The sequence below is a fragment of the Colius striatus genome, chromosome 1 (genome assembly GCF_028858725.1).
Source record: "Colius striatus isolate bColStr4 chromosome 1, bColStr4.1.hap1, whole genome shotgun sequence".
Classification (NCBI taxonomy): Eukaryota; Metazoa; Chordata; class Aves; order Coliiformes; family Coliidae; genus Colius; species Colius striatus.
The window spans coordinates 11,025,756-11,038,168 of NC_084759.1; the positions used below are offsets into that span (position 1 = coordinate 11,025,756).

General features: G+C 46.1%; 1 protein-coding gene across 2 annotated transcripts in view; it reads right to left on the reverse strand.

Moving 5' to 3' along the window:
• Positions 1-1,556: 1,556 nt before the first annotated feature.
• SESN3 (sestrin 3) overlaps positions 1,557-12,413 on the reverse strand; it is a 47,285-nt gene continuing 36,428 nt past the window's right edge. For both annotated transcript variants that reach the window (XM_061991547.1, XM_061991539.1), the window contains exons 8-10: positions 11,640-11,830; positions 10,419-10,563; positions 1,557-9,155 (exon numbers count right to left, since the gene is read on the reverse strand). In XM_061991547.1, the coding sequence (XP_061847531.1) occupies positions 9,069-9,155; positions 10,419-10,563; positions 11,640-11,830 (423 nt within the window). In that variant the 3' untranslated portion in view covers positions 1,557-9,068. The remainder of the gene's footprint in view (positions 9,156-10,418; positions 10,564-11,639; positions 11,831-12,413) is intronic.

Below are 12,413 nucleotides of genomic sequence, written 5' to 3' on the forward strand. Positions count from 1 at the left end.
TTTGGCAGGAGCTGGTGGAGAGGAGGAGGTCAGATGTGTGGTTAGATGGCAGCAGCTGTAATGCTTGGGGGAGGATGCTCAAGGGGAAGGTCTGGGGGAATCACCAACGCACACAAATGGTTTGGCTTTGGCTTTTCTGGGGCAAACTGGCCAGAGAGGTGAGGACAGTGATTTAGAGTTTAGACTATCAACATGTCTAGGAAATGTAACATTGCCAAAAACTGTCTACAGAAAAATACAACTAAACATGTAATTTCATCCTTGGCACAGGCTGCTCAGGGAGGGTGTGGAGGCTCCTTCTCTGGAGGATTCCAAACCTGCCTGGATGTGTTCCCCTGTTGACCTGAAACCTGCTTTAGGAGGGGGCTGGACTGGATGATCTCTAGAGGTCCCTTCCAACCCCCAGCATTCTGTGATTCTGTGAGTGTGACAGGGTGCAGGATGAGCCTGGGGTCTCCAGGGAGCAGGGCTGAGCACTCACACCCTGTGCTGGGTGAAGGGACCAAAATCAGGGCAGGGCTGTGCTTGCTTGAGGAGGCCACCATTCTGCTGCTTGCCCATTCTGAGGGGCCTTTAGGAAGCAACACAGGAACTCCACAGCAGCCCCTGGCTTTGAGGAATATTGCAAGGGTTTTTTGGCAAAGCTTCTTTAATCTTTTTCATGATGGTGCTGGTGATACTGCCTCCTCCCCTCCAGCCTGGAGCTGCAAGGTGACAGCCACGGTGCCTGTAAAGGGATAGGAAGCTCTGCCTGGTCCTAAGGTGACAGATATTTTCAGCATTTTAAAACTCCCACTGAAAGCATATAAATAACCACTTCATATGTTTACAGATCTACCTTTTTATTGTGGCATTTCTCAGGGCAGGATGAAGCTGAACCAGCTGCAGGTGTCTGTAGGCAACGGCCTGGCTGCAGCAGCCCTCAGTCACAGCCCTCCTCAGAGCACCCACTGACTCCAACAGAGCTGGAAATGGGCTTTTAGGGTTTTTTTTGGGGGGTTACTTCCATTGGTGAGACCAGGCCAGGGAGCTGGAGGATAAGATACACCCCAAACACCCCAGGTCCATGGCTTGTGTTACCACTCTGTCCTTTGGTGGGGAGATGAGCTCCTCTCCCAGGACAATGCCCTGGGTAATCCCTCAGCTCGCTGGGGGCTGCATGGGGCAGCTGCAGGCCTGTGGCCTTCTGAGGGGAAGGTGAGCAGCACTGTATCAAGGATGAACATCATGAGCATCACGATGCTCGTTGCCCTATCAACTCATCAACTGCCTGTTGAAAAGCCATCCCCTTTGGAGAGCACTATACATGTTTCAGGACCTGTGTTCACATAGATGAAATTCCATTAGTACCTACACCTGTGTATAAATAAATGTATATACACATAGATATACAAAAATGATCTATATATTAAACAATACAGACTACAAGCCTGTACAAGGGCTCGGAGGGGAAGGACACTTCCAGGACTGGATCTCATCCTGAAACAGGGGACGCTGTGCTCCAGAGCCATGTCCCCCAGCACGTGGCAAATGATGGCTCCGACAGCAGGCAGGTTTTATCCATTTTATTTAACCAATGAAATTCCTACTGATAACAATGAAAGTAATTTCAGCAAGTATAAATGCGATACAGTTTTTAAACAAACCCCATTGTTCCGTACCTATAAATAGATTTTTTTCAAAACCTCATAAAAAGTGCAGATTTATGAATTGCTGTTAAAATGTTAATACATGATTCCTTTGTTTAAAAATGTGGTTTTTGTCTCTTAACTCATAATTAAACAATAACCAAAAAAAAAAAGAAAACAAGTTCCTTCTGCATCTGTTCAGATAAATTCAAGTTGGGTAACTTAAAAACTAACAAAAGTCACACACACAAAAAAATCCGTTCCATTAGGTCAGTGTGTCCTCTGGAAAAAAACAAAACAAAACACCCCAGAAAACCCCCAACCAGCAACAACAGGAAAAAACCCAAAATGATCAAAGCTGCTGTGGGAACCCGGAGTGAGCTCCCAGCAGCTGCCTCACCTCGCAGGCCAACCGCCCGCGGGAACACAGAGCCCACGGCCCGGGAGAGGGGACCGGCCCCGCAGGGACCCCGCAGGGACCCCCAGAGCCGCCCCTGCACGGCGCGGTGCGAGGGAGCAGCGGGATCGGGGCTCCGTCCCACAGCCACACGGCCGGGAGCTGCCGGGCCGCGGCCTGAGGCCATTTCCCCTTGGCCGCCGGGCGAGAGGCGGGGGGACGGGCAGGAGAGGCCCCGGCAGTGCCCGCGCTGTCCCTCCTCACACCTACAGTGGTATTGATCTACAGCAGGGGCTGTTGAGCAAGAGCAGTTTAAAGTGGCTAACGTTTATCAAGTCTGCTACGTCTTGGATGTAAAAAAAAACCCAACCAACCCACAAACCCAACAACAAAACAAAAAACAACCCCAACCCCCCAACAACTATAAATACAACGACTCTCACACACCAGACACTTGCAGCCTGCGTGACTCAGAAATCGCCTCAATATTCTGTTAGAAAGCTTATTCTACTTAAAACTATACATAGTACGAGAGAGGAGAGAGCGGCAGCCGTGCTGGGGCTCGCTGCCTGCCCCGGGCTGGCCCACGCTCGGCTGCTTCCCAAACCAAACCAGGGAGTTACAGTAACACGGCACAGGACTGCAAAGCCATCACAGCTTCTGCTTACACCGAAGTACCAAGGGGAACACAAAAAAAGAACTGGTGTTAATACTGATGGATTAAAGAGTAACTATAAAGATCCAACCAGACGTTCACAGCATGCTACATATATTGCTCACAAACTCGTTTCTTTTTCTTTTCTTGTTTTCTATTAAAAAAGGGCTAATACAAAAGGAGGAGTTGGCAGTCTGATTTTCAGTCGGATAGAAAGATAAAGCATTTACATTCATCGTGTGGCTTTCCAGCTAAAGGAGAAAAGGGGAAAACCCAGAGAGTTCAAGTTTACAAAATTCCTGTCTTTTTGAAGCTACAGTTTATATCCAGTTCCGGCCACAGGCAGGAAAGGCTTCTGACCGTGTCGCCGTGCAGAGCCCAAGGGCTGTAGCCTGATCATTCTCGTTGTTCCCCTACAAGCAGCTGCATCTCCCACCCCCTGCGCGGGCAGCTCCCGCAGACACCTGGCTGGGGGGGAAGAGGCCTGGGTCCGGTGTCACAGCGTGAGCGTGAGGTGGGAATGAGAAACAGGTTTGGACCCTGTGTGCTCAAACGTGCTGTTGCTGCCCTCAGGCCCCTCGACTGCTGACACAAGTGCTTGGTGGCTCAACCCTCCCATCTGAAAACTCCCTTCAAAGGGCTGATGGGGGCAAGACAAAAATAATTCGACAGCAGCATGTTTTTCTCGGGCAGAAGAAGCGGTTCCCTTCCCCTGCTCCATCTGTGGAGTAGGCAAAGGGTCCCAGCTCTTGTCCTGCTGCTCTCTGGACACCTTGGAGGGTGTGGAGGCGTCTCCCATCACCTCCCCTACGTGCACAAGAACCTGTCACACACACACCAGCAAAGTTTCCTCAACTGACCCAACACGTCAACTCCCCATGCATTGGTTGTGTCCCTTCGAAAGCACCCATGCTCTGCCCCTCCTGCTGCCATCACTCCCCACAGCTGCACCACCACCTCCAGCTACAGCAGAAGCTGGGTTTGTACTGTGCAGGAGCCCTGCTGACCCTCAGTGCCACCCAGCCATGCCCACGAGCCCAGCAGCCAGGCCCGTGGGGCAGCGAGAGCCCCAAATGTATGGAGGCAGCGGGGGTGTGCCTGGGGGAGGCACTGAGAGCTGCCACCCACAGGGCATGGGGACCTCCACACCCCTCCAGCAAACCTGCACAACTCAACAGCTTGAGCACAGGCAGTTTTGCCAACAAAAGCATTTCCTCACTGCAGCCACTGGATTATCAGCTGTAACTCCAGAGGATGGGACCTGACAGGCTGCTGGCAAAAGTGACCTCAATGTTGTAAGCACATACTGAGTGTCGTCCTGCAGAACCACATTGGGAATTTTCCTGCCCAGAAACAACCTGATAGAGCAATGGGGTGTTTCTGAACATGCTCAACAGCAGAGGGTGGCAGAGGAACCCAGCACTGTTTTACAGGGTCGAGGCTGGGAGGTGGTCCCTGCGTGGCTGAGTTGGGAGGACAGGAAGCACTAGATGCAGGGTGGTGGCAGGTTGGAGAATGACAGGTTTTTGTCCCTGGTGAAGCAGCAGCAGGACTAAATGTCTGCAAGGGAATCCTAGTGAATGCTCGGGGAGCAGCAGCATCACCACATGCAGGGAAACGTGCCCGAAGGGATGAATTAACACTGATCAAGATGCTCCTGAAGTTTCCTTGTACTACTGTGCTCTGTCTGCCACATCTGTGATCTATGCAGGAGGTATGAAATGCTGAATTCATTTTCATTTGGAGATAAGCGTTTTCATTTCCAATTCACAAATGTGGAAAAGAAGGTGGCTGCATCTCTCCAGACAAACTCAGTGAGGGGGACATGTGGGAGAAAAAATCTGTAGTTCAGGTAGTGAAAAGTGACAACTTTGTCCAGCTCTTGGAATGACAGTTAACAGCAAACCAATCCTTACAGCTTTCTATTCACATCAGCTCTGGGAAAGTTAATTTACAACGAATCCACTCCCCATCCCCTCCATTTTGTGCAATGTCACCCCTCATTTATGGGAGAAGGGTACAAACCCCTAAGGAAAGTAACTGAAAGAACATCACTTGAAATTAGAAAGATTTGGGGTATTTCTTTCTGGCCTAAACTCTCTACTCTGGGCACAAGCTATCCACTTGCTACTGCCAATGCATCTTTCCTGCAAGCAGAGGTTAAATAATCCAGCCATTCTAAAAGGGAGGCTGGAGTCTAGAACGTGAGCCTGAAATGCCTGTGTCCATGGAAAACATACATGCATGAGAGACATCAAGAACTTGTTGTGCATGAGCAGCAGCCTGCGCTTTTTTAACTGCTTTGGGAAAGATTTCTCTAAGACTATATTAAGTCTCCAAAACAACCCATTTCAGTAACAATCGCAGCAAATCACACGGATCTGCTAGACATTATTCCTTTAATCTCTATGGAAACTGATGTTATTCTATTGAATGCAGGTGACTAAGTATCTTTAAAACTCTGACTCAAAAATGCAAGTGGGCACCTGGCAGGATTTGCTAAGTGCCTAGGTGCTTAAATTCCCATTGAAATTTAGGCAACTAGCTGCTTTTTCCAAATCCCATGAAACCACCTGTCAGCATCACTAGGAACAAAAAACCACTTTTGAACAATCTGGTGCTTTGACCTTCTGCACTCGGGTAGCAGAGAAGCCAAATGTTTTCTTTTTTGTTCTTTTCTGTTCTAAATTTATATAGGCTCACATTTATAATTGTTTACAATCACTGGTTTTCCTGTCACAGAATCACAGAATCTTAAGGGTTGGAAGAGACCTTGAAAGATTTAGTCCAACTCCCCTGCCAGAGCAGGACCACCTAGAGTAGGTCACACAGGAACTTGTCCAGGTGGGTTTGGAATGTCTCCAGAGAAGGAGACTCCACAACCCATCTGGGCAGCCCCTTTCAGTGCTTCATCACCCTCACAGTGAAGAAATTCTTCCTTAAAGTTTTTCCAAGAGATAGGAAGAGTTGATAGTGGAAATTCTTTAACAATTAAAACTGAAAGGATATCATTTTCATTTCAACAAAGACTTTAGGACAAAGAATAGATGTTTTGAGTTCAGCCTCGATGAAAATCAATCCATCTACAGCTCACTGAAATTCTCACAGGATACCAGCACACAAGCTTCAGTAGCTGTCTGCACAAACTGTACCCTGGTTTAAAATGGTTCCTGTTCCTGTATGATGGAATCCTTGTGATGCTGGCCTGTTTCCCAGTGCCCTGGGAAATGCAAATGCTTTCTCCAGTTGGCACCTTTTTTCACTTCTCTTCATTACTCAAAAAAAATATGGAGCAGTTTCAGCACAAATGTGACGTGTTCTCACAGCAACAGATGTGCTGAAGTGATTCTGCAAGGGTAAGGAGCTGCTCACAAGCTCTGCTCCCTGCCCACAGCATGCCCTGTGCCAGCTGGGTCAATTGTACCTCCCTAGCTTTCCCTTCAGTGGATGAGGGACTGTATACTTTTGTCTTTATGTTGGTCATGGTTGGGATTTTGTGGACTAACAATGATGCTGGTAAATATCAATTCCAATGAAGGAACAGAGAGAGAGAGAATCTACCCCTTCCAATGATTAAGGTACTCTTAAGAACAATATTAAAGAACAAAGTGTGAAGATTCACATTCATGAGTGCTTTTAAAACTCAACAAATCCAACAACACTTGCACATTGAAATTTGGCACAGTGTAAGCCTAAAGCGTGTGTAAAGTCTGTGGTAGCTGTCTGCCTTTAAACACCTATTCTAAACAAACATCTAGTAAAATCATAAATCTCAGTATAAAAACTAGGCTATAAATTGTTACACTGTAAATGCAATACTCTGGAACAAAAAAAAATGCCACGTGGAAAACATTTCCAGGAGTTTCAAGTCTGCGTTTAATAGTAAAAACAGAAGAGAAACAGCAAACTAGTTGTACAGTGACATTTCCCAGGGTGGAATGTCTTGCAGGCCATATGTGACTTGATATGGCACCTTAAAAAAAAAGAGAGAAAGAAATCACTGGCTTACTACAAATTTTACAAAGCAATGCATGTGTGGTTTCAGTACTCCAAATCTGCTCGTGTACCTCGCTCAGAAGGCGTTTGAGCTGGCAAGTATGTTTCATAAGGAAAGAAGTAAAGGCACTCACGTTTCCAAGCCTAAAAGTCATCCTACCCTAAGAGCCTTTGCATTTCTGAAGGGAAACTAAGCCATCCTACTGGTTACCTAAATCTAGTTTCACCTCCTTCCCAGAGCTCAGCTGTGCTTCTTGAGAACTACTTGACTTTTCAAAGCAAAGAAATTTAAAGTAGTACTGTACAGCTCCCATCACTTGAAAAAAAAAAGCAGAAGCACTGCATGAAAACTCTCAGCAGAACTGCTTTATCCACAAAAGCCATTAGGTATGGCCACTACAGTCACGAGAGGGAGGAAAAAAGATCAGAACAACTTAGAAAATTAATCTAAGTTCATACATATGAGCATCTCAATACTTCTGAGAATCCTTTGCAGTTAGCTGTGCAAGGTAAATCAATCCGATGTGTTACCCAGTGCTCTCTCTAGAACACAGTCTGGTGCTGGCTGCTGGGCAGTTTTCCAAATAGCCAACGTCACATTAAAAACAAAACCCTAAATATTACTGATTTCTTCCTCAAGAGGTTTTCACATGCAGAGTCTGCAGTCTGAAAGTGCAGAAAAGTGTACAATCATTCAGCTTTCCAATCTGGAACAGACAGATAAAGCGAAAAACCCAACATGCGAAGTCACAGAGAAAGGAAGAGAAGGGGAAGAAGCGAACTGGTCTGTGACTCTGCCAGTGAAAAGTGTAAAAGTAGGACTGGAAGTATTTTTTTAAACTATTCTGCAATCACCAATGGACAAAAAAAAATACTGTATTAACTTGTACAATGCAATGGAACTAACTATCCGGTTAGTTTTGAATGTATGCAACAGAAACAAAGGTCACCCTCCTCAAAGAAATACTGAAGGTCCAAACCAACAGACAAAAGTTGAAGCAGTGACAACTTGCATCCTACTGGGTAAGTTTAAGCATCTCTTTAGGCACTTCACTGGTTCGTTAAATGCAATACAAAATAAAGCTATAAATATCAACATTTTGTGCTCTTAGAAATTAGTCAAAAGCAACAGAAAACAGCACAAAAGTGTGACATTTTTGGCAGCTTACTTCTTCCCTTCCCCAATATTACCGGTTGTCCAGGAATGGTTTGTTTTGGGGATGCTTTGGCATCTCAGTATCATCTCAGTGTCTTAAGCCATAAAAGCTGAAACAAAACTGCTAGGCCTTAGACAATAAAGAAATTTGGTTTTAAAATTTCTTTATGGCTATAGAAGAAGGACACTTTAGCAGTGGCATGACATGACAGGGAAAAAAGCTTGCTTTCCTTTTAAATATTGCACTTTTCTTTTGTTCACTCACACTAATGCATAGAAACTCTTTAAACTTTGAATATTAAAATCTCAGGCTATGAAGAAGTTATGGGAAATAGATTTCTATACATCCAATATGAAAGAACAGATATAGCCTTCCTTTACTTTCCTTAGTTAAAACATTGAGAAAGAAGAGAGTGCAAAAAACAACCCACAACCCTCCTTTTTTTTGGTCAGCCCGTGTGTTAACTTTATAGGTGCCAACTAAACCAATTGCAACGTGTGACGAGCGTGGACATTGTTAAGGACAACTGAGGGTGACTGTCAGCAAAACAGGACTAGGCAGGATTGAAACACAGTAGGCGCGGCTGAAACGGCAGCTTGCGAGGCCTCTCCTCTGGGGAAGGGGCACGCCAAAGCAGATGGATTTCGCCCTTCAGTAGCATGCTGTAGGATTCATCACGATTAACTTCACATTAAAGCGTGCTCAGTGTTTGCCCCCACACTCGCCTTCGATGGCCGCAGTGAGACAGTGGCTGTCGAGCAGCCTCCAGGAGACACGCAAGGATCCAGCGGGCAACTCGAGGCGACCGGCCACGGCGGTGGGGGCACGTGCTCGGGACAGGCAGAACCAATCTGCTGCTGGACTCCACTCGTCTGGAAAATGATTGCTTGGAAAAAGAAGTCTCTAAGCACTTCCCTCGGGTGCTTAAAGAGCAAAGCGCTGGGATCGGATGGAACAGACCAGTTTTGGGCTGCTGGGCCCTGCACGGAGCCGCATGCGGAGCCAGCGCGGCGCGGTGCTCCTCGGGGTGACGTTTGTTATCATTAGTAATGTTAAGCATCAAGAAAGTAAAACACGTCATTGCACATTACAGCCGCCGAGAAGCACGGCTAAACTTTGACACTAGAGAATCGAATAACCTGATGCTACATCACAAACAGCTTCTGGTGTGTATCTATTTCCAAAGGTCCTTACGTACTCAGCGACGGCTCCTCTGCTCCCACCCCGCCAACGCCTCAGGTTAAGTGACGGGTTATGGCACGAAGGGCGTACAGAAGTTCGGCCTGCATTCGAGCTTCCATCAGAAGTAGATTGACGTGAACCTGTTCAAAATGGTATTGGCCATTTAGTTCACCTCTGAATGCAACAGCATTCATTCACTGAGCCTAAAATTTCTAACCTTTAGTAAAGCATCAGTGCAATAAACGAGATCCTTACACCCTGTACCCCACTGCAGACTCCAGCTTCTCCTGAGGCAGTGTAGCATGCCAGTTCTAGGCAAGAAACTAGCCTCAGCTGCTACTTTATGCAGTCTTCCATCTGACAAGTCCCAATTAAACCATTTTTGTATCCCCATGGTGTTAGTTCCTCATGGATTGTATTTTGTGTTCTTTACCTGTGACACCACTATACAGGAGCAGAGAATAAGGAACAGTGTACAGGTCAGACAGGCTAGCAGGCACACAAGAAGTGAACTCCTGTCAGGAAGACTTTAATTTGGATATCTGAAGATATGTTGACATTTTATTAATGAAAACCACTATATATATAGAGAGAGTTAATATCTTTTATGACACCCAAATCCCCTAAAAGTCTTGGCATAGTTGACCACTTCTGTACTCCCAGATTTATCTGCTTTGCTTTTACAGCTATCAGATTGGTTTTATTGAGAATTCACTCCAAATAACAACCATAAAAGAACCAGTGTTTTCCAGTACACTAAGAATCATAGAATGGTATGGCTGGAAGGGACCCTTAGAGATCATCTAGTCCAGTCCCTCTGCCTAAGCAGGTCCATCTAGATCAGATCACATAGGAACGTGTCCAGGCGGGTCTTGAAGACCTCCAGAGGAGACTCCACACTCTCCCTGGGCAGCCTGTGCCAGGGCTCCCTCACCTCAACAGTAACATAGTTCTTTCTTATGTTTAAATGGAACTTTTTGTGTTCCAGCTTCATCCCATTACCCCTTGTCCTGTCAATAGATACAACAGAAAAAAAGGATGCTCCAACCTCCTGACACCCACCATTGAGATATTTGTAAATGTTAATAAGATCTCCTCTCAGTCTCCTCTTCTCCAGACTAAACAGCCCCAGTTCCTGCAGCCTTTCCTCATAAGGAAGATGCTCCAGTCCCCTGATCATCTTGGTGGCCCTGCACTGGGCTCTGCAGCAGTTCCCTGTCCCTCTTGAGCTGCTATGTTTGTAAAATTGATGTTTAGCACCGAACAAATTAATCTTACTTTTCTTCTGTGGTTAAAACTATTCTGTTTGACAGTTAGTGCCATTTTTAGGTGTTGCCATGTTTTCCTTCCTGAGCAGCACAGGGTCCCAGTGAAGCCAGGGTGGCTCTGAAATCCGTACGTACCTTCTCCGAGTGCTTGAACTGCCGCCAGTAACTATCGTACATGCGCTTGGTGGTTCTCTCTGGGTAGCAGGTCACTGTCTTTATGTAAACCTTCAGGCTGCGTTCAAGTAACTGATTAACTTCTCCATAATCATAGTCATCATACCTAAATAACACAGGCAATCACTCTGTTGGAGATCAGTTTTTAAAAGCATGGCCTTTTCCAGCACTACATTCTTAAAAGCCTGAGAACTGGAGCATTACAAATGCTAGAAAAACAAAATCACTGAATGGTAGGGGTTGGAAAGGACCTCTAGAGTTCATCCAGTCCAATCCCTGCTAAAGCATGTTCCCCTTGATCAGGTGAAACAGGAACGTGTTGAGGAGGGTTTGGAACCCTCCAGAGCAGACTCCCTCCCTGGGCAGCCTGTGCCAGGGCTCCCTCACCTGAACAGGAGATAATTTTTTCCTTGTATTTAAGTATAACTTTTTGTGTTCCAGCTTCATCCCATTACCCCTTGCCCTGTCACTGGACACTACAGGAAAAAGTCACCCCATCCTCTCGACATACACATTTTAAGTACTAGTAAGTATTGATGAAGTTCCTCCTCAGTCTTCTCCAGACTAAACAGCCCCAGTTCCTGCAGCCTTTCCTCATAAGGAAGATGCTCCAGTCCCCTGAGCTTCTTGGTGGCCCGGTTCTGTCAGCAGTTCTGTCTCTCTTGAGCTGAGGAGCCCAGAACTGGACACAGGACTCCAGATGAGGCCTCAGCAGGGCAGAGTAGAGGGGGAGAAGAACCTCCCTTGACCTGCTGGCCATACTCTTCTTGATGCATCCCAGGATGCCATTGGCCTTCTTGGCCACAAGGGCACATTGCTGGCTCATGGTTAGAGTGTCATCAACCAGGACTCCCAGGTCCCTTTCCACAGAGCTGCTCTCCAGCAGGTCTCCCCCAGCCAACACCTGCTAACAGAGGATCCTAGTACTAGGATGCTGTCTTTTCTGAACAAATGGTTTCAGAGAAGGCATTTCTGTACCATTTCCATCCTGATTTATAATTATTTTCTCTACTGTAAGCAGAAGTTATACTGACATGCCAGCAAAATCCCTCTAACTTCCAGCCTGAGGTACCACCTCCATTTTATTGATGGAGTATAAACTCATGCTTTTCACATGGTTTATTATTCATTCTGTTTGCACCCTTTAAATGCACTCCTAAGCCAGGGGACTATCATCCATACCTGATTCCATACATACAGTGGACATAGTTAAATAAAGCTCTTCTTAGCGTAGTTGTATCAACATCTTCATGTGTTGCCATAGTGTTATACGTGAGGTTATACACCATCCGAAACTTCTCATCAAGGAGATGCCCAATATCAGAATAAAGCCTGTTTACAAGGGAAAAGCCATGATTTTCCCAAGTATAGTCCTGCAGGAAAGAGAAGGAAATACATAAATGTACAAGTGAAGTCCCTATCTGATCCCCTCTATAGCTCAATGGGTTTTGTTGTCTGCTAGTTCTAACTTCACTGTCTTCATAAAATTTACACTTTGAATACTTTATCCATATCACTTTCTTTGTTCCCCCAGGCTTCCTGGCACTGAATATCATATTGCAACACCCCAACTCTGACCCAGTATCATTAGCCTAAAGAAGAAAAATCACAGCTTCACCTGAAGTGTCGAGGTGATTTTGAACTGTCTACTCTGCAGCTCTGACCAGAGATCCTCTATGTGGGATCAAAGAATCACAGAATGGTAGGGTTTGGAAGGGACCTCTAGAGATCATCCAGTCAAACCCCCTGCTCAAGTAGGTTCCCCTAGGTCAGGTCACTCAGGAACACATTCAGGCAGGTTTTGAAAACCTCCAGAGAAGGAGACTCCACACCCTCCCTGGGCAGCCTGTGCCAGGGCTCCCTCACCTCAACAGAAAATGTTTTTCTTTAAGTGCAACTTTTTGTGTTGCAGCTTTTGTCCATTACCCCTTGTCCTGTCACTGGGCACTACAGAAA